Source organism: Microtus pennsylvanicus, chromosome 8 (assembly GCF_037038515.1).
Source record: "Microtus pennsylvanicus isolate mMicPen1 chromosome 8, mMicPen1.hap1, whole genome shotgun sequence".
Lineage (NCBI taxonomy): Eukaryota > Metazoa > Chordata > Mammalia > Rodentia > Cricetidae > Microtus > Microtus pennsylvanicus.
In genome coordinates this window covers 109,777,581-109,800,947 of record NC_134586.1, presented here as the reverse complement: position 1 = coordinate 109,800,947, position 23,367 = coordinate 109,777,581, and the positions used below count along the sequence as shown (strand labels likewise).

Genomic DNA, 23,367 nt, shown 5'->3' with positions numbered 1-23,367 from the left:
CAATGTTTTTACCTTTGTCGAGTAGCCATTCATCAACTACTCGACCAAGTCGATATGGAATTCGCTGTCTAGCAATCGCCAGGCGCTCGTTATCATTGTTTCCTTTAAAGTTTAAAGAGACATTTCATTGGTTAAAATCTGTAAGGTCAAAGGTTAAAAGTTAATACTTAAAGCTCGAGCTATACAGTTGCCACATGATTTTTTGAAATTTGGAATTTTAAAAAGTTCTACCTAGAACATTTCATGTTTCAGACTTATCATTCATTCATTTATTTTATTTTAGCAAACAAAATTATTCCTATGTTAATTGAAAATTAGAAATCTGCATTTGAGCTAGGTTATTAAACTTATGTTATAGACAGACCCGAACAACCAATTTAAACAGCATATAATCGCTTTACAAAAAAATGACCCTTGGCCTCAGGGTTTTGTCTTTTTGATGTTTCTTATTAACTAGTTAAACATGTTCAGCTACAACAGGTTTAAGTTTACAAAATACATTCAAGCTCTTATTCCAGATTGGAAATTTATGAACACCAAACTTAACACCATCTTTATCACACTGAAGCATTTCAAATAGGCCTAGCAGACTTTATTTCCTATTAAGACCACATATTCCCTTATCAGTTCATTTAAGAAAACCACAAAGTCCAAACGGTTCTTGTGTATTCTACCAAAATAGATTTACCAATCACTTGTGTATCGTAAGAGATTACATCTCATCTCATCAAACATGAGTTAGGAAAGGCTTTGACAAAAGTGACATTTATTTGAGTGTCCTTCAGTTTCACTAAAGTTTAACATGCTGAAGCATATAGCATTTGAAGAAAGTATGTTTAAATCCTTGTATGCTCAAATGCCTGCTTACTTATTAAACGTATTTAAAAATACTTTTTTAAGAAAGGTATGAGAACTTAAGGTATAAATGAAGCTGTAAACAGTGGCTCTTGGCTACAGATCGGAACTAAATGAGAGTCTTGCTTCACTGACTAGAAAACACTATCTGCTAGGAACCCTGTTCACATTGACCTTGAATCAAACTTGCAAATGGACAGTGTTTTCGTGATCTATAAAGCACTTAAAAAGAGTCTGTGCTGTTGTCGGTGCTCAATAGTGTATTTTGAAAGAAGAGCTTTTCTATTTCATGAAAATTATGTAGAATAGAAGTTGGAGGCAAGGCATTTTGGCAGTAGTTTGAGTAAGGATTAAGAGTTGAAAAATAGCGTTACCTATGTAAGATGCCTGAGGTGTTTTGCAAAAGAAGAATACAGATACACCCTTCCCTCAGATTTATAAGTATTTATAAGGGACTTTCACTTTCTATATGCCAATGTTGTAATGTATTATACTTACCATAATAAACCTAGCCTATCATAGTGCATACACCTTTAGAGAAAGAGGAAAAACCTGTCATATAGACCATCTCAATGAACCCATTACTCAAATGTCAGTGTGACTGAAAATATTTCACACATCAATGTTCAATTTAAAAAGCAATCAAGGTTGAGACAAATATATATTTGATAAAATCTTTGAGCTGTGTTTTTCTAGACTACATAACAATTTAAATAATGTAAAGTTGTATTTCATGGTATAGAAATGAATTTTTGGAAAACTGATAATTTTTAAAAGTGATATAAATAGCATAAATTCCAACTCTCTACTTAAGAAATGTATTCACAGCTTGTGTGTGTATATAAGTATACTTTAGAAATACGCAAAAGCTTGCTGTTTCCTATCCTAGAGCAATTCCTGTAAATGTGACTATTGAGGAACTATGTGATTTTCTATAATGATTATGTTTTTATATGCCTAAATTGAAAGGTAACTACAAAATACTTTTCAAATACATATATCCTTTTCTCTGTGGACTTCCTTATTAGCTTATATACTCACAGCAGTTTTTAGTGGCATAACTTTCCTCACAGCTCTCTGATTTCCAGTTTCTTAAGTTGATTTTCATGCTAGAGCTTTCCCATTGTCTGTGCTGACCCATATCTCCTCAGACATCATCAAAAATTAGTTCTGTACATCCCTTCTACTCATTTACCTTGACTGTCTTTAACATTTTTCTGCATCTATCTGCAATAAATCTAACTGATTCTCCACACACCAGCTAATACAAACATACCACAAAGCCTTTATTATTGCCTGTAGGACACGATCTTCCCCCTTTAGTGACTTTATCTGTGCACTCTCAGGTCTACACTCCTTTATTATTGCCTGTAGGACACGATCTTCCCCCTTTAGTGACTTTATCTGTGCACTCTCAGGTCTACACTCCTTTATTATTGCCTGTAGGACACGATCTTCCCCCTTTAGTGACTTTATCTGTGCACTCTCAGGTCTACACTCCTTCCACTGCTTCATTCACGCTCCATCTTATGGCCCTCATTCTCTTGCCCCACTCGTTAGGATTGTATGAGGCCCTCAATTCTCCTAAAACTATCCCTTCTTCCCTCTGGACTTTTTCACCTGTAGCTTCTTCATTTGAGATACTCTTCCTTTCTACCTCATTCACATCTTTTCTAGTCAAACATCACTCATTAATGGAAGTTTCTTGGCAAAAGCGTTGCTTGTTCAGAAGGCATTCAATGATATGTTCAAGCCAGAATATATGTCTACATTCTTCACAGCTCCTGAAATACATGCCTTACGAACAGGCCTTGGCATTAAAAGTCACTTATTCAATTAATAGTTTTCCTTGTAACTCTGAAGCAGCATGAAGTCGAATACTTTATGTAGTGTTTACTGAGATGCCAGTGTTTTCACAATACCCATCACACAAAATTCTATCCTACATATACTTCCTGTTGCAGTGGTTTTCAAGCAAAGAAGCGGTATTATAGAAGTTTGGAGTTCTTTTATTCTGATTGTTTTGTTTTTCAGAATTAGCTATGTGTCGAGCATTTTTGACGAGAAGAGAGTATCTCCACCATCTATTTCTGTTAACATCACTGAGAACACTTGTGGAGGTCGGAGTGCACCTATTAGCATTAGTACCCTCCATCTGTGATGTTGGATCAAACAGAGACCAATAGTTTGCCTCTGTCTCCTTCTCTGACAAGCCATCATGATCTGGATCCAGGAGCAAATGATGAACAGAAACATCTGTTCACTGAAAAAAAGAATGGAATTCCTTGTTTTGACTGTACACTAGCATTTTCACATAAATAGATAGATTGATCGCTTATATCCCCTCTAAAATGTACGTGTTGCAGTCTAGTGGCTCCATATCCACAATCCCTCTCCCTCATCCATCCACATTCTAGGTTTACCTGAGTGCATTACTATAGGCAGTCATGCCGTCATCTTTTAATTATTCATCAAGAAGCTTTATTTCTCAATGTGTTAGTGTTTGGAGATGAATGAGTCAGATTACTGCCCTTCAACACCTAAACTGTATACCCTTTTCCTGTGCTAAGACACAGTAAGATGATGGTCATCGTGACCCCAAACGTACACTCTACCAGATACTAAATCTTCCAGTGCTGATCTTGAATTGCTGAGCCTCCTCAACTGTAAAAAGATCCTTCTTGCTGTGTACAAGACAACCTACTTGTGGATGTTGTCACAGTAGTGCAGATTGACTTAGATACTATGTAACTTGTATCACATAATTTGTATTACCGTTGAAGAAAAAAACAGAGAAAAGCAATACTGCAAAGAAAACAATGTCAATAAAAAATATAACAATAGAGAAAAGGAGACAAATATATTTTTTTTATATTGTAAGCTTACTTCATGAGTTTTTAACATTGTGCAGGGAAACCTAAAGAGTTCTGAAAACTGTATATACTTAAAGAGTTCTGAAAACTATATATACTTAAAGAGTTCTGAAAACTGTATACACTTAAAGAGCCATCTGGGAGATAACTTACTTCTTTTGATTTTAAGAGAGAATGCAACACTTGGCTATGCCTGGGTCCAGAAGGAAAATCAAACTTTAACATAGTTTCCAAATTGCTTTAAGTTTAAAAGCAACATTGTTGCATAATTTTCACTAAATGCTACATGTGTTGTTATGTGATAAAGCAATACATAATTTCACTGGTACTATTCCTAATAAAGGGATTGTGAACATCAATGACATCAATGAAGGAACAAAAATGAGAAAAAAGTAGCTATTATAGTGAAAATATTGCCATACACTTCACTTTATTTCTTACATCTTTGAAAATGTGTTATGTATCAAATACACATATCAATTGACTTCTTACCTACTTATGTAATATCCACTAGCTGCTTAATTTTTAACCTCTAGACATTTGGTTCCTTTTCCAATTTCTGTTACCTAAGAGCCAGTCTCTTCTGAACACACACACACACACACACACACACACACACACACACACACACACACGTCTGGCAAATTTATTTCTTCTTTAAAGGTTAGCTTACGTATCTCAGGGAAGCATTTCCTGTGCTACACATCCCTTTACCAAATCACTGTAAATCTAATATGCAGTCTTGCAGCATTTCATAGAAATATCTGGAAACATAATGAATAAATTCCTACAACGGATTCTGTACTTTGTAGGGTCCTTGGGACAAGGGCCATGTTTATGTTGTCTAATGTTTTATTCTTAACACAGTGCTGGGCAGATTGTGATTGGTAAGAAATTCCTAGGTTTATTCTAAATCCACTCCAAGTATGTATTGTATGTTAACGCAATGGTATTTGCTCTTCAAGAATCATAGTGTTGGTGCTTATCAGCATGTGCAAGTCATATGTTCTATCACACACACACACACGCACACACATACTCACAAAGTCACACATGACTCATAAAGCAGATGTTAGTGCTAATTAATTCTATACATGTACTAGGACTTAGCTGTCTGCTCTTATTTAAATGCCATTGAAGTAAGGATGGGCAAGTAAAACTCTAAAAATAAAGTATTTTATGTTTTATCCATTATTTGGGACTGAAAAAGGATGGGATAAAACCGGACTCTCTGAACATGGCGGACAATGAGGGCTGATGAGAAGCCAAGGACAATGGCAAGGGGTTTTGATCCTATTGCGTGTACTGGCTTTGTGGGAGCCTAGCCAGTTTGGATGCTCACCTTCCTAGACCTGGATGGAGTGGGGAGGACCTTGGACTGCCCACAAGGCAGGGAACCCTGACTGCTCTTTGGACTGGAGAGGGAGGAGGAGAAGAGTGGAGGGAGGGGGAGGGAAATGGGAGGCTGGGAGGAGTCGGAAATTTTTTCGATAAAAAAATAAATCAAAGAATAATTAGGCAATCAGAGAATAATGTATTGAATAGACTGTATGCTTTATGAATTGTCCTATTAGTCCATAGATTCTTTAGGCAATTCTGACAATGAGCCTAGACCATAAGAACCTTTTATTCCACAGATAGAAAAATTGCGGTTCCAGCAGATGATGTGATTTGTATGACATCATGGATAATTAGTTGTATATGACTTCAAAGCTATTCCACTGCACAGCTGAGGATGGCAACACTGGCTTTTACCAGTCTAAATCCATAAAAGTTCAGTATCTTCTCAAAGTACTTTCTTATATAATAAAAGATGTCATGGTCTTGTCTATTAAGTGTCAATCTATATACTTTGGAGTGAGATTATTCTCTTGGGTGCATGAGAGCTGCAATCTTCCAAAAATACTTGTGGATTCACAGGGAAGCTAATATAACCATTTCCATTTTATAGATTAGTATATAAAAGCAGAGGTATAGTACAGTATCGAAAAACATATTATAGCTGAGAACCCAGCAAAGAACAGAATTTAAATTTCTTCATTTTATAATGAAGCTTTGCCATGCATAACCACTGAGGCATCAGATGTTACCAGCATTTCTTGTCTTCACACCAAACCTGGAAGTCAAGCCCCAATCATGACTATCTAGTAAATCTACTATCCTATTTATACTGACCCATTCCAGAGACAAGTTGGAAAAAAAAGTGGATCTAAGCTGTGCATCAGAAGACAATGCACTTCATCACCTGTTGAGAGGAGGGACAGAAGTTTGAAGCACATCATTACTGATTTTATTTGAACTTCATATTTGTTCCTTTCATCTTCATTCTTATCTCTTATGCATTATTATTTTCTCTATTCATTTTTCAAGTTCTGTTTTCACATTGCTTCATAACCTAAAGCATGTAGTGAAGCATCTATCCTTTTCAGATATACCTCATTGTCTAAAGAGAGAGAACATTTTTTTCTTCTCTGGATTCTAGATAAAAATCCTGTTTATTTTTTTTTGAAAGCTTACTAAATGCAAGCTTAGCAACCTGACTGAACCATTTAGTTCATAAGCACTGTCAGAAATCTGAGTGTGCGGAGTCAAGTATATGTCACAGGAGTCCTACCCTAGGGCCACATACACTCTGGGAACACAATGGACAAAAACAACTGGTATACATCACCATCCCAGATCATAAACGGTGTGTCACAAGCATATAATTTGCCACATGAAGAATGCAGAAATTCAGAGACAGTGATGGATTAGAACAAAGAAGCTGTGCTTTAATACAAAGTGTTTCCACATTGATCATAAACTAAGTTTCAGTGAAATAATAAATGGATAAAATGTGCTGATAATAAAGAGGGTTTGTAACTGATAACTTCTTTTATATTTACAACAACTTCAAATTACAAAAAAAAATCTTAAATAAATATACTTTTCAAAATAAGTGATGTCTTAGGTGATTAGTGACATAATTAAATATAAATGTCACCAGACTTACATAGGTAGTATGCACAATAACAAACACTAAGTGAAATATGATACAAATTAGTAATCTTTTAAAAGCAATATATAGATACAACATATATTTACCAGAATATTGTTTAAAATGTCTACTGATAACTCAAGAACAATGGCAGTGGGTTTTTGATCCTACTGCACGTACTGGCTTTGTGGGAGCCTAGGCAGTTTGGATGCTCACCTTACTAGACCTGGATGGAGGTGGGCGGTCCTTGGACTTCCCACAGGGCAGGGAACCCTGATAGCTCTATGGGCTGACAAGGGAGGGGAACTTTTTGGGGGAGGGGGAGGGAAATGGGAGGCGGTGGCAGGGAAGAGACAGAAATCTTTAATAAATAAATAAACGGAGAAAAAAGAATAAAATGTCAATGGTTTACTAAATACCACATTTATAAATATTTTAATTTTCCTCACACTGCTGGCCTGCAGAAACTTACAAACATCTTCTGTCAATTAAATACAGTTTCTGCTATGTCCCAAGGTCCCTGTCAGGCAGCTCACTTAATGTACAGGGCAGACACCAACAAGGGAGTTGCTCTGTTTATGACTAGTGCTTCAGATGGCATTGCAGCTCCTCAGAGAAACAGCGAATTCAGGCACTTAGGCAGTATATTGATGATATTTTCCTGTAAATGGCTGTGATGTGGTCACAGAAGGCCACGGGCTGACTACTACAGGATTCAGTGGTGTGTTAGGGAAGAAACCTATGAACAGTGCAAGCCTAACTGACATTGAAACTTTCCCTACTTTGTGTACCTCTTTCCTAGAGATCACCATTGAGAGAGGCAGTTTTCCTTCATACACTAATTTTAGAATAACATGCTCCTACTAGTTGTATACATTCAAAGCATTTTTTAAAGTTATTGTCCCATTAGATTAATTAGAAATGAAGACAGTCTTGTGCATTTTCTCACTGTCTGTGTGGAATAATTTCTTCTCTAAGCTCTCGTACAACATTTGTTTACCAATGCAAAGAGACAGGATATCATGTTAACAAATCAGCAGCAAGAAGTGAAAGCAGCAGGGAAAAGCAGATGTCTACCTAGGTAAATAAAGGTCATACTATGTTGCAACAAATGCTAAAGATACCCTTTGTGCTAGTTGTGCAGCATTTAAGATAAAGAGTGTTAACAGCAACAACAGAAGGGCCACAAACAGACAAAATGATGACCAAACTAAAAGAAATGTGTGCAGGGAATGTCATTATGAATGTCTTATGAATGTCATTTTGCCATTTTCTAGTTATAAAACCATATGCTAAACCATAATGCTTTAACATATAAGTTTTTCCACCCCTATAAGAACTTAATCAAAATACATTCTCTAAAGCATCTTCTCCAATATTTCCTTTATAAAGGCCAAGAGAATGGTGCAGTGCAGCTAGAATTTCTATAACTCTCACAATATCTTTCTCCTGTTTTTCTGAAAATTCAGATAGTTTCTTTGGAGGAAGAAAGTAGAGAATGCTTTGTCTATGGTGTGATATGTCTGAGTGTGACATTGAGATTTCTCAGTTTTCTAGTGGAGAAAAATGAACCTTGCTGGTAAGAAATTCTAATCTAATTTTTAATGGACTCAAATCTACTTTTTCCTTGTAATTGGAATGCAGAATTTTATCTCAGTTGGAAAGATGAGCTTTGTCAACGATGCACAAATGATTTAATGTAAAATGTGTTGGCTTAATAAAGGACAGGCAATTATATTACTGCCAGTACCTTTCAGTTTTATAAAGGGCAAAAATCTCTTAAATAAGATATTTTAAAATTTTTGTACATGAATCCTCTGAAGATAGAGTTAAGATTCCAAAATATTTTCCCACCAATCAGCAACAAGAAAGACACCATAAATGTATGGGTATGCATAACTTGGCTGTAACCAACAAATTTCCAATTGAGCTTAAGGCTCACCCACCAAGAGGGAAGTCACATAAGGAAACCTAGTTAACTACCCAGAGCTAGAGAAGTCATGGATGTTGGGGGAGAAGCCACAATCACCACATTACAAAATCAGTATAATATGACTACCTTCTAAATAGTCATCCTTATACAGGAAGTTTGTTGTAAGAGTGTGTTTTCTAGAAATGTCAGAGAAACTCCACCCATAAAGTCTCATCAACATGGCTGCCTAAACAAGACATGAACAAGGATGGTACTAATAATAATATGAATAATGGAGGGGAAAAATATCCTGAAGTTTCAACTCTCGACAAAAATACAGGCAATGAAATAACACTGAGAGCAGGATAATAGTCTTTTCTGATTGGTTATCCAATACTAGGTTGTGAACCCTGAGATAATTTTCTTACATGGACTACACAGTTTGTATTTACATATTTAGGAATATATTTTCACCATACAAAAATTGTATTTACATTTCTTGGAGGCTAAGTACCAAATGTGGTCAGCATCAGTGTAGAGTGAGAACTCCTGATGGATGACACTTGGGCTTTCAACCTTGTTCGTATGCCTTTGAGCTTCATTTTCACACATGTAAAGTAAATATTTGCAAGGGTATAGATGTAAGTATGTGGATCTCCTTACTCAGTGCCTAACATGTAGCTGCTATTTTGTGAATGCATTATTATCTGGCATGGTTTGTCTTACATATAATGTCAAGAAAGTATAATTTATGGAAAGTATCTTTCACTACCAGTTCCCAGAAAGGAATTTGAGTTAGGTGTTACTAAGAATAAAAAGCAAATTGATGTTTCTTTTCTAGTATTAATAAAGGCATGGGTGCTAGACTTATTATTAGTCATGTCTATAACCCTTTAGTGATGTTGATCAAAATCACTTCATTTCCTCCAAGCAGTATTACCTTCATCCTAGAAGTTTGTGGATTGCTGAAGACAGCAAATATGGACAATAGAAAAGACATCATTAATTGGTGAAGGGCACATAAAAAGAACAAGTCTGAATACATGGACCCAAGAGAAGTTGGAATGGTGAGAAGCATGGTTCTTTCAAGCCAGAAACATGGTGGCCAATGCTTCTCCTGAGATAAGTTTGGGCTTCAGTACGGTGTGAAGGGACATTTTAGTCTGTCCTTAGATGCTTCAGAGAACTCTTCTCCAAATGGCATATTGAAATTTCAGTCACCATCCCATAAGACTGCGGCAGTGAAGGACACAGATATTTAAAAGGAACTAAATACTGTATGGTCTAGGGGATGGCAGTCAGTTATGTGTAGAATGAGGTTGATGAACAGGATATTCTCACAGGTGGCCTCAAAGGCTTTATGTAGGTAGAAAAGCCATAAAGAGAAGCCTTTGGCCATCTTAGTAAATCACGTTATCTTGGCTTCTTGTGGGGGAATTAATCTTAGCACCTTTAAAGTGAAATGCCAGAAACATTTCTTACGTGGTAATACCTTTACAAGGCAATGGGGTCTTTGACTTGGCATGCTTTCCTTTTCCTCTTTTGAAAACTGCCTTCAGTACATTGAAATTTTTATAAAGAATTACAGCTGTCATCTGTGGGGCCATTACATTTCCCTGATCCATTTGATACTCAAACTTGTCTTTTCACACACACAGTCACTACCCAGACTATGTGTGTATATATATACAGTGGATTCTTTACATTCCTTCACCGACTGAAACTGTCAAGGCTCTGACAGTCATTTTAAGAGAAGAAAGAAAGCATATATTAGAAGGAAGAAAGTCTCAGTTTTATAAAAGTGGTTAAGAGGCTTAGGGAGGGACACTGTGAAATCAGAGAGCACATTTAACTTTTTTCCTTGGACATTATTAACACAGAAAGCATGGACAAGTAGAAGAGTTCAAGAAGAAATCGATGAGAGCAAAGTCAATAACTACCGTTCAGAACCTCTTGTTCAAAATTTATCAAAATGGAGCATTTCTTGAATTTTTGCACTACTGTGATGGTAGAAACTGCTTTGCGGGAGCTGTTTCTTGCAGAGAGCGGTCTCGTGAAATCATCCATTACTGAAGTCTATCAAGGGCTGACTTGAAGACCTGAAGGTGGCTGCTATATTTCCCATAAAGGGAATGATCACCAATTAAAGGAACCAAATGTCTCCCCCTCCCCAATGCAGTAAGGACAGTAGGTCAGCTCACAACTATCTGTCATTCTAGTTACAAGGACTCTGATGCACTCATCTGACTTTTGCAGGTACTACATACATAAGGTGCACATACATACCTGCAGGCAAAACACTCATACACATAAAATAAAAATAAACAAATCATTTTAAAAAATAGCCGTGAAGGGTTCAAATCACACACATAAGTAAGAGGTTATTAAACTAAACATTTGCATGAAACCTAAGTGAGTGACGATTTGTCTTATAAGAAAATATTTGGATACTCAAGGACACACGAAGGATGTTCATGCACAGAAGAAAGACCAGCTTTGAAATGAAGAAATAAATCAGAAAAAAACAGCCTTGAAGTCAGCTTAGTCTTGAGGCCTCTGACTACAAAACAGTGAAAATCTAAAAGCTGCTGTTTAAGCCACAGTCTGTGGTACTATGCTATGGTATATTTAACAAATAATTAGAAATTATTTTGTCACTTCAAGATCATATAGTAAGCTTACTCACAAATAGCGGATATTACCCCATGACAGTGTTTTGTTGTTAACTGAAAAAATATCTGAAATCTGAGTTCTGTTTGAGATCTTCAGTGCAGAGAACAATGACAAATTTACTTGATGATGTTACACTAACAACTGGCATCTTGTATGTTCACATGAAAAAGCAAGGAACTATGTTATTCTCAATACCATGCTCATTTAAATTACTAACTTCATTTTCTATTACTTTTATTTTTATTTAAGTAATTTTTTTACATTTATTTTACATATAAATCAATTTTCCCTCCTTCCTCTCCTTCCATCCCCATATTAAAAGCACACTCTATTCTCTTCTGGTTTGTGGCAAATCATGGGAGCCACCACTAAAGTTGTAGTAGTTGGTAGCACTACAAAAGAAAGTTTAAACTCCACAGTTTTTGCATTACTAATAAAATAACCATAAAGGTATTTCTGGGTGACATGTGTAGGTGCAGGCATGTGCAGCTCCATTGCATACATGGAGGACTTTTTGCAAAAGGAACTACCTCATCATTCTGTGGCATTTCTGGCTCTTCCTTGACTTCCTTTGTGGCTGCTGGTAGTTGCACTCACATAGGTGAGTGTGGTTTGATTTGAAAGTTTGCCTTAGAGGAAGTTTCCCAATCTATGTACCACATCTCAGCGCAAACCAATCAGAACAGCACTGAGTAAACAAATCCTTACATCCACTGACACTTAAATGAGGAGAGATTCTCTCGCAGAAATATGCTTACGCTCTCCTCAATTTGGTAAAGGCTTAGGAATCAGAAAATGCTTATTGTGCCAATTTCCAAAGGCCTAGGAACAAATTCCAAGACCCGAAGACCGACCTGTTTGTTAATACTAATTTCAATTCTCATATCCCGCCTAGAGAAGTTTGTATAAATAAATATCAAAAAATGATAATAAATACTCACAATTAGTTTGGGAGGCATACCAGATCCTGACGGGTACACCGCTCAGTGAAGCTGCAGCAGGGTGACAGCCACTCTGACACTTATCAAGGATAATGAAGGAGTGGCCAAGGGATAGATATCCAGCTAGTCTGCTGGTGACTAAAACAGAGACGAGCTTTCCAAAAATCGCTTATGGTTTCAAACATTTATATGGAACTTCACCACTTAGATCTAACTATGCAAGCAGATTTCAAACTACATTTGGGTCTTTCCTTTACTTAGAAGACAACTGAGAGAAGGCAGCTACAAGCTCTGCATTTGTGTTCTGATCTGCTTTGATGTTCCTGGAGCCTTCATTTTCAGGAACAAGTAAACCATCATTTTCAACAATAGTGTCTTTCTAACTCCATTGTCCAGGCCATAGTCCAAATCACCCAGCACTACTATGTCATCTCCTACCTTACTCTAAGACATGCTTTCTGAATCCACTAGCCTACTCTCTATACTATATATTTGAAATGAAGTGTGTGCTCCAAAGAATGCAAGTTCTAAAACAGTAGATTGTTTTTTATTCCTTCTGTAATCCTGCATACTTTTCAGAATATGACAGTTCTTATATAATATCTTTGAATAATTATTAACTAAGTATAATAACATCATTCGCCCCATCCCTTTCCTTTCTCCTAATTCTTTTATGTACCCCCCATACTCTTTCAAACTTGTGGCCTCTTTTTTAATTGTTGTTTTACATATGCATGCATATGCATACACATATATTTTCAAATACATAAGTATAATATTTTAAATGAATTAGTAAGCACATCAGTAGAATGTAGTCATTAGCCGCTTGTCTCTTTCAGGAACCTTTGTTCTCACATATCTTTGTGGATAATGAATCTTTGCTCTTCAACCACTAACAAACCTACTTCGTGCTCCTAGTCTCTTCTTGATCCAGGCTTGCTGATATTGTCTTATAGTCATTCTAATCCCACTATTAATTTTTCAGGTTGGAGAGATTGCTATAGCAACTGCAGTTCTTATTACTTTTCTCCTTAACGCAATGGGAAAACTGAATTAGCAGTAAGCCTTATATAGATATGGAATTAAATTCTATGATAAAATATGAAAATGACTTTCTGCTAATTATTTGTAAAGATATTGAAATAAAATTTGGGTAAAAATACTGAAATCAACAAAATTTGTAACACTGATAATTAATTTAGAGTAGAAATAGATCATATTATCTTTTAAGAGTAATGCAACAGTGATAAAATAGACAAAATCGAAGAAAAGTATGTATATAACACTAATGACATTAGTTGGAACACATGCCAAATTTCAACAGATATTTTGCTTTTGGTTCTACTTTTATTTGTTAAAAGTAAATGTGATCTGGGAGCAAGATGGGAACCTGGACTGAAAAAATTTGGCACCGTCAGTTTCTGTTTCTTTGGGATATCTGACCATAAGTGTTTTATTTGGCTATACTTCAAAGCTAAAGCAAAAGTCTATGTTGCTTCATGTTTAAAAAGCAGTTTGTATTTGATACCTAAGCTAAGGGATCGCAGCATAAAACAGTGCCGAGAAGAGTTGGCTTTTTAAAAACACTTTTCATTATCAAAACAATTTAGTTGAGCATTACAGTACAAGTTGAACTATATTATATATTTCTCACAGAAATGAAAAATGCCCTTTTAAAAAAGTGCTTTTCTTTAGGTGGTATTTTTTTAAAGATTTAAAATATATAAAAGATAGCTAATTATAATTGGTAGTATTAAAGAAAAAAATCACAGTAATACACGATGGGCATACCACTAAATCTGCCCAAGGCTTATCATATCGGTAATATGGAGATATTTTATCAAATTATGCTTTAGAATAAGACACAATTCTTGTAAAGCATCAAGGGACAGTTTCTTACCAGTTTCTTCTACCTGGTATTAAATCTATGATGTCAATTATTATTTTATATTATATAAAATTACAGACTCTGAGAAATGTGACCTTAGATAAAGCCTCACCCACTCTCCACCAAATGTGTGATAATCTAGATGGATTGGTCTCTCAGGTCTATAGAGTTAGAAAAATCTGAAAGGACCATATGTCCATGGAGTTGAAGTATGTAATTTCATAAAATTGTGCACATTGACAGGATCCTTTTTCCAAATGAACTGTAAAAATATAAAAAGAACATGATCATAATTCATGGACAAAGGCAATAGGTTTTCTTGCTTTGACTTGATTAAATATCGAAATATTCTAAAATCATGTTGCCATTACGTTTTCTTGCTGTACTAGAGACTGAACTTAGGTCCTTCTGAAGTTAGGCAAGTACTCTTTCATTGAGTCCCTCACTCCTCACACATTTTGTTTGCTTTGTTTGGTCTTCTGAGAAGGTGTTGCTACATTACCCAAGTTTGCTTTGCACTTATGATCCTCTGAATTTAGCCTTCCAAATAGATACACACCCAGGATTAGAGATGTGGAATGCACACTGGCTTCCTTTCTGCCGTAGTTGAATGACTTTTAGGTATGTTCAGTACATCAAAGCAGGTGATTGGAATAACAAATAAATACCAGCAAGGAGCATGCACATAGGTTTTCCACTGCAAGTGTAAAAGTTTACCAATTACTCTTACATCACTAGTATAAAGTCAGAACAGAGAGAAAATGATGGGAAAGAAAGCCCACTATTGGACTCATTGACTGCTTGCTTTGCTGTGGTAGCAAGAAATATTTTTGCACATGGGGTCATCAGGATAATAACAACATAAGACAGAAATGCAACCCCTTTAAGATGAATTGAGGAACCATGTTTAATAAAAAACAAAACACAAGCAAATAGAAATCAAGTCAGTTGGAATCTGGAAGATGCGTGTTTTTAGAAGTAGAGCTTAGGTTTTCTCTCCACTGCAGAGAGATGAACTTAATACGTACCAGTGGCATGTCAAAATGGGCCACTCACCACAATCCTTGTCTGAGTACTGTTCACATGCACAGTCAATTCCACATCATCATCAGAGTCAAAATATTTTCTTTTGAGCACCCAAAGCACTTGAAGAGGAAGGCAATATGCTATGATGAGATCTACCTTGATATCTACAAAAATTTTCTTGCCACAGTATAGGTATCAGCATGATCCTATGGTTCTAATGACTAGGGTTGTTATAAAAAATTACTATAAATGTCTTGTTACAAAGAACACAAACTACATACCTAATACTTAGCCATTTCTCCATTCTAGATATGATTGTCCTTCTTTACGAATTACATGTCTCCTCTCTTGTCTACTTCATGTCTTGTTCAGTCCTCATATTTATGCTTAGTGATCGTGAATATTGCATTTCTAAATACAAAACCATCTCCCTAATAAATGTTTCCTTCAAAGTATACTTCAAGTCTAGTAGGATAAAAAACAGCATTCTTTGGTTTCCCCTGCTCTTTATCAGGTTTAACAGATAGGTGGACCATGAGGAAGTGGGTCTTAACAGTTGGTCACAGGCACAGTAAAGCAGGATCTAAGGCTTTGGGACATGTGTTAGGATATGACTCTATAATGTGGATCTTAACACATAAAATCAATGACTAGGTTGTAGTCATGAGTCTCTTGGTATATAGAGGACTGAGAATGGAATAAATATTTGAGAAAAACACCTTTGAGCAGAAAGAAAAGCACGCACTCTTAAAGTAATTGAAAGACAGAACCTCTACAGTGGTCTCCTGCCCACCTGCTAGCATGTCCTCTATGATAACCATTGATTAAAATCCACACGACTCTCCAATGCCCCACTCACACTTTGCTTTTCCATGAAGGTAGCCTAAATTACCATTTGTCTGTTCCTTTATTTAAATATTTTCAAAACGTGTTTTCTGTGCCACTCACTTAACTGAAGTTGTGCCCTTCCTAGTGAGAGAATATGTTTTGAGGTAGAAGATCTGCAGCAATTACATATTTGCTGGGGTCAGGAGCAACACTCTGACGTGCTAGGAGCCATTTATCTCTGTGTATGTGACCTCACTTCTGACAGCTACGGCAAGATAAATTTGTTCCTAGAGTCAAATACAGTAGTCACATTTATCCTAAGACAGTATGTTCCAGACCCTTAGTGGATGCCTCAAACTACTGAGGGTCCCTGACAGTGTAGTGTATTTCCTAACCATACATACTTAGGGCAAAAATTGCTTTCTATTAGGCACAATAAGAAAATAATTCATAATAACTGTGGTGGTTTGAAAGTACTTGACCCCCATAAGCTCAGCAGGAGAGGCACTATTAGGAGGTATGGCTTTGTTGGAGTAGTTTGAGGTCTCATACATGTTCAAGTCACAGCAGGATCTCAGTTCACTTATTGTCGCCTGTGCAAGATTTAGAGCTCTGAGCTACGGCTCTAGCACTACATCTGACTGCATGCCACTCTTTTGCACCATGGTGATAATGGACTAAGCTTCTGAAACTGTGAGCCTGTCCCACTTACGTTTTCCTTTAGAAGAGCTGACATGGTCATGGTGTCTCTTCAGAGCAACAGAAACTGTAACTAAGACAATAGCTAATATTGAGGTGGAATAATTATAATAAAATATCCCAATCAAGTTGATAGCATCACAACTCTCATATTTTATTGGCCTCGTTAAGAACCAGGGCCAACTGAACACCAGCTCTGCAATATCAGCATGCTAAATTTGCCAATCTTTATGGTTCTTAGGTGACTAATGGATGCGTGGCTATTGATGTGTTAGAGAAAAGGATGAGTCAACCCTGAGGATGGGCAGAGTCAATTGGGAAGATTTTTAATATTACACAGAATAGTGAAAATGTAAAATGGATGAATTGTTTATTTCTGGGGATTTCTATTTAACACATTTAGACCAAAGTTGGTTGTTGGCAAGTAAGCTACAGAATATAAAACCAAAATAAAGAGGGAATACTGTGTACACTTGCATAGAGAGCCTGGAGTTTGTAGCACTGAACTATTTAAATAAAATATTTAAATGAAACAATTGGGAGGTGTTCTTGTTTTGTGTTTATTATTTACTTGGCTTTAACCAATTGCAAATTGTTTAAAACTAATAGCTGTTAAATTTCAAACATCCTCATGAAATATGAATTATTATTATGTCCATAGAGAACATTGTAAACTACAGTAATTAATATCTGAGTTGAGATCAAAACCCAAGCAGTGGGGTCCTACCATTATGTCTTAACTGTTACAGCTTCTCAACGTTAATTTTGCTTTAAGCCTGTAGTATAGGTCTACTGTTTGGTCATGGTTGCTACTTCTTACAGCAATTCTGGTGTTTAAAAGTGGGTAAAAATTGGACCTGGCACCTAATCTTCTGCAACTAGGCTAGAATGACAAGCTTTGGGAAATAGCATTATTGTAAAGCATGTTATAAATCAAAAGGATGTCAGGATAGCCTTCAAAGATTTGAAGTGAAGTAGTAAATATTATTTATAGATTGGTCATGCATCTCAGTGGTAGAGAACTTCCCTACTACAAAAAGTCTCTGATTTTAATGCCCAGCATGTCAACATAAACAATAATAACTGGTATTGCACTCCCATATGAAAAAAAAAAACCCTGGGAATAGAGCACTGGCTCATTCATTGCTTTATTTTAATCCCCAACTCCAGCAGGCACTTCCTGAAAATTATAGGCTACTTCAGCTAGGGAAGCAGGTAGGCTAACTGTAGGTCTCTACCTCCTGCAAAACCAATCCCTCAATGTTCTTCCAGCTTTGTAGCACACTACCAGGTGCAGTCATTCCTTCCCCTACTGACCCTGTCTCCAGTGGATCACACAGATTTCCCTTCCAAATTTCCTTCCTTCTACTCACTGTTTTATCTCAGCCCCCTCTTTGCAAGCATTTCCTGGGAACCCAGAGTCTACTCTGGCCAACTTCACAGGTAGGATTTTTGAACGTCTTTACATCTCCCTCCATTCCTAGAAGTCCCATCTCCTAGTCTCCTTCCCAGCTCTGTAGAAGGCCAACTGCTGCAGCCTCTCCTCAATATGCCTTTATTCCCAGGGACTAAGTATAGATCCTAGTGGAACACTCTGCTTTCTCTCCTCCTATGGACAGCCTCGGCACTGTCTCCTACCCATCCGCATGCCTATGTGTCTGCTTCCAAGGCTAAAAACACATTTTACCTGGAACGTCTCAGTGGCCACACTTATCAGGATCTCAGAAGAAATTCCTACCCAGCAAAACACAGTCACTACCTCCCTCCTAAGAACTTCCTAATAGATGGTAAAAGAAATCAAAAGAAAAAAAAAACCCACACACCCAATAAAGAACAGGACCAGTTATGAACACCTGAGGTTGCAATCTTCACAAACCCAGATGCCTAGACACTAGCATAGAAATACAGCCAATAACAGGCAGGACAATGTGTCTCCACTAGAGCTCTGAAACCCTATTACATCAGGACCTGAGTGTTACAACATAGATGAACCACAAAATAAGACTAAATAGTCTTTATATATTGATAGTGATCCTTAAAGAGAAAATGAATCTATAACAGAAAAACAGTAGAGGAAAGAATTAAAGCAATTCAACACCTGAAAATAGAAATAAAACTAAAACAGAAAACCCAAACTGAGACAAAAGAAAGTGAAAATTCAGAAACTTCAACAGGCATCTCTGAGGCAGACTTCACCAACAGAGTTCAAGAGATGTAAGCGAGTATCTCCGTCACTGAGGACAAAAGATACTGCTGTCAAAAAAAAAAAAGTTAAGTCTAAAAAATATACAGGCACAAAACTTCCAGAAGTCTTGGACATTATGAAAAGACAAACCTAAGAATAATAGGAATACAGGAAAAAGAAAAACCTGACGTCAAATACAGAACATATTTTCAACAAAATCATGGAAAAATTTCCTAACTAAAGAAGGTGATTCTGACAGGAAACAAGCAGAACAACAAATAATCTGACTAGAAAAGAAAAGAAAATCCCCTTAACAAATAATAATTAAAATAGAAAACAAAATGAATATTACTATAGGAGAAGAAGACAAAGTAACATATAAAATCAGACCTATTAGAAAAAGCAACTGACTGCCCATGTAAACATTAAGAGTCAGAAGGACCTGAATAGATTGCCTACAGGTTCTTAGAGACCACATGACAGCCCAGATGACTGTGCCGAAAAAAAATTTCAAGAACAATAGATGGAGAAAAGAAGACGCACCAGGAAAAAAATATCAAAACAAAAATCAGAATTATATAATACCTATCTACAAATTCAGCTCTATAAAATGGGCTAGAAGAAAAACTCCAAGCTAAAGAGGTTAATCACATACAAAAAAACAAGAGGAATAAATAATCCCCAACCATTAAATCAAAAGACAACACACACACACAGAGACACACAGACAAAAATAAAATATAAGACCTCACATCCACAATCACCATAGAAACAAGAAAAAAATAACAGGAACAAACAAATATCACTTATTGATATTTCTCAACATCAATGTTTTCAATTCCTCAATAAAAAGATACAGATGCAGAATAACAGAATAGATGGAGATAAATGATCCATTCTTCTGCTGCACCCAAAAAACTGTATTTTAACATCCAAGATAGACATCACCTCACTGTAAAAGGATGGAAAGGGAGATTCGAAGTAAATGAACCTAACAAAAATGTTGGGGTAGCCATTTCAATATCTGACAAAATAGTCTTCAAACCAAAGCTAATCAGAAGAGACAGAGAAGGACACTACCTACCCAACAAGGGAAAATCCACCAAGAAGATACTGCAAGTCTTAATATCTGCACACCAAACACAATGGCATACAATTTCATAAAAAATGATGCTATAATTTAAATCACATGTCAACCCTCACTCATAGTGGGAGACTTCAATATCCCTCTCACAAAGAGACAGGTCATCTAGACAAACACGGGACAGAGAAGTTTTGGGGTTAACTGAAAACAATCCAGCTACGATTCAGGCTCAGAACCAAGATACAAGGCAGCTCACCTCATTATCCATCTCATCTATGAACTGCTTGAGCATATGAATGGACCAGATCTGTTGGTCTAGAGCTACAGGATGTCCAGAACATAAGACAATAATAATATATCCGAGAGAAACCCCAGTGTGAGCTCACTATCAATCAGAAACCAGAGGACTTGAACCAGACCAATCACTCATTGCAATGAACACTTACAAGTTAGGGTGTATGGACTAAAGGGTCTGCTGTGTGACTGTGTCACACTGTAGCTTCCCTGCTGACATCTCTTAAAGTTATTTTTGTTGTTATTGGTTTACTTTTAGGTTTTTGTTTTGTTTTGTTTTTGTGGGGGAAGGTTGAAAGGTCAGAAGCAGAAGCAAAGGAATGTGAGACAAATTGGGTCAGGATATATGTTGTGAAACCCACCAAGAATCAATAAAATGTTCAAAAAAATCAAACAAATGGACCAATATATATTTACAGAACATTTCACACAAATTATAAAAGAATATACCTTCTCAGAACCTCATGGAACTTTCTCTAAGACTGACCACATATAGGAAACAAAGCAAGACACAAGAAAACAGAAATAACAATCTACATCTTATCACCACAAATTAAGCAACAACAGAAACAAAAGAAAGTTTACAAACTCTTGGAAACTGAACAATTTAATGCCTAGTTAAAAAAATAAATTAACATAAAAATTAAGAAAGAAATTAAAGACTTTCTAGAATTGAATGAAAATACATATGTAACTTACCCAAATTTATGGAACACAATGGAGGTGATTCTAAAAGGGCAAGTACAGTAAACTAAATGCCCACAAAAAAATTTTTTTAAGAGCTCTAATACTAATAACTTACCAGCACAACCGAAAGCTCTAGAACAAAAGGAAGAAAACACACCTAAAAGGAGTAGACATAAAAAATAATAAAAATCAGGAATGAAATCAATAAAATAGAAACAGCAACAAAATACAATGAAAAGAATCAAGGAAACATGGGTTGGTTGTTTGAGAAAATCAATAACATTGACAAACACTTATCAAAATTAACTTAAAAATGGAGAGAGAAGATTCAAATTAGCTGAATTAGAAATGAAAAGAGGAAAGTAACAACAGACACTGTGAAAATCCAGAAAAATCACAAGGACATACTTTAAAAACCTGTATTCCACTAAATGAAAAAATCTAAAAGAAATAGATAATTTTCATACTTAAAACTTACCAAAGTCAAATCAAGATCAAAAATTAATTTGAAAAGACCTATAACCCTTACTGAAATAGCCCAGGACTGAATAATTTTAGTATAGAAATTTACTATAATTTCAAAGAAGAGTTGTAGTTAGACTTTCTTTGGACCACAGCTCCCAAATAATGACATGGAGACTTTTTATGAAGCATGAAAGCATGTTCTTAGCTTAGGTTTGTTTCCAACTAGCTCGTATAACTTAAAATAGTTTATATTAGTTTACTTTCTATCACATTGTTTGTTACCTCTTCTCTATACTTTATGTCCCACTTCTGCTTTTGGATGATAAAATTCTCTGGTCCATATTCTTTACCCGAGTTCTTCTCTTTCCAGAAGTCCTCCCATCCTCTCCTACTTAGCTAATGATTGTTCAGCTCTTTATTAAATCAATCAGTAGGTGTCTTAGGCAGGATTGGTAAAGTGACATACCTTCGTACCATGTGATCAAATATCCTGCAACATTTCCCCTCTTTTGTCTAAATAAAAATGAAAGGTTTAAACTCTAACATAGTATAACTATATAAAATAAGAACAATTAATAGGTAAGAATTACATTCACAATGTCCAGTCCATTTGTATATGACAAATTTAGAGAAAGTACCTTATTACCTTACTATCTTGGTGAGTCCATAGTTTTATACCTTAACCATTTTTTATTATAACTTGTATTGCCATACTAAATATAACTTTTTGGACCATAAAACATTTTTTAAATAAATAATTTAAGCTTTTATATCTCTTAACCTTTTACATCTCTTTTGTGAGTTTCTGTTTTGAAGTTGGTAAGAAAGAAAATGGTAAAACTATAACAATCTAGTCTTCAACACTATCAGATGCCTCAGAAGGCTAAAATATTACCAAACTAAACAGGAAGTGCAGAGCAAGCAACTTAAAAATTATAGAATTGGTAGAGACAACTGGCTGTCTGGAAATGCATAAAACATAGGCTGGTTTAATTTAGTAGGATTTAGTAGGATTATCCAATGCCTCTCAGCAGCTTTTATTCATTAGCATTTTAAAATTTAATGTTAAAAGAAGAGTATAGCGGCTCCAAACGTCCTGCGTTATGCTATTGCCCACCCTTATATGACTTATTCTTTTTATATTACTTTACTCTTTCTTTTTTAAACTATCTTTTCTGACTCTCTTTACCAATTGTTTCATCTTTTTCAGCATCTAAGCAACATTTTTCAAGCATATTGTACCTGTTCAGAGGTTTTCTCATTCTGGACCTGGCTTTCTGCAGGCCATGGCATCAGGAAAATATTGCAAAACTGTTGCAAAGCCATTTTGTGCATCTATAGGCTCATTTTGCAGCTCTGTTTAGCACATGGTTCTGGAAGTTGACTCAGCCACCCTTTGGTCTGTGAGATCCAAACCTTGAGCTGGTAGGCACTGGCTTGGAGCTGTATTTATCTGCCTCATCTTAGAGAAGTTGTTGAGCTCATGCTGCAGCAGGCATTTCTGTCTCGTCTTCTGAAGTACAGCAGTCACTCACATGCCCTACACAAGGATATACGTGCCTCTACATTGGACACCCAATTCACTCAGACTTTCTTTGGCCCACCAGCCCCCAAATAATGACTAAGGCGTTTTATTAAATATTAAAGCTTGGCTTTAGCTTAGGCGTGTTCCCAACTAGCTCTTATAACTTAAATTAACATGTTTATATTAATCTATGTATTGCCACATGGTTTGTTATCTCTCTTCCAGACTGATCAGCCGACTTCTTGGACTTCTGGTAGGTAAAATCCCTTGTGACAGATTTTTTTTTACCCAAGTTCTTCTTTCTTCCTGAAAGAACTGCCTATCCTCTCTTGCCTAGCTATTGGCCATTCAGTTCTGTATTAAACTAATCAGAAAGTGCCTTAGGCACAGGAAGTGACACATCTTCATATAGTGTGATCAAATATCCCTCAACAACTTCCAACGTCCTTAAATTA

General features: G+C 36.1%; 1 protein-coding gene across 48 annotated transcripts in view; it reads right to left on the bottom strand.

The window, feature by feature from the left end:
* Nrxn1 (neurexin 1) overlaps window positions 1-23,367 on the bottom strand; it is a 1,109,587-nt gene that overhangs the window by 141,258 nt on the left and 944,962 nt on the right. For 22 of the 48 annotated variants that reach the window (XM_075984304.1, XM_075984307.1, XM_075984309.1 and 19 more), the window contains one exon: window positions 13-102. The exons of 15 other annotated variants lie outside the window; for them this stretch is intronic. In XM_075984304.1, coding sequence (XP_075840419.1) covers window positions 13-102 — 90 coding nt within the window. Of the gene's footprint in view, window positions 1-12; window positions 103-21,037; window positions 21,080-23,367 lie in introns of all 48 variants that reach the window. 11 more of the 48 variants (XM_075984298.1, XM_075984300.1, XM_075984302.1 and 8 more) reach the window with 1 other exon arrangement.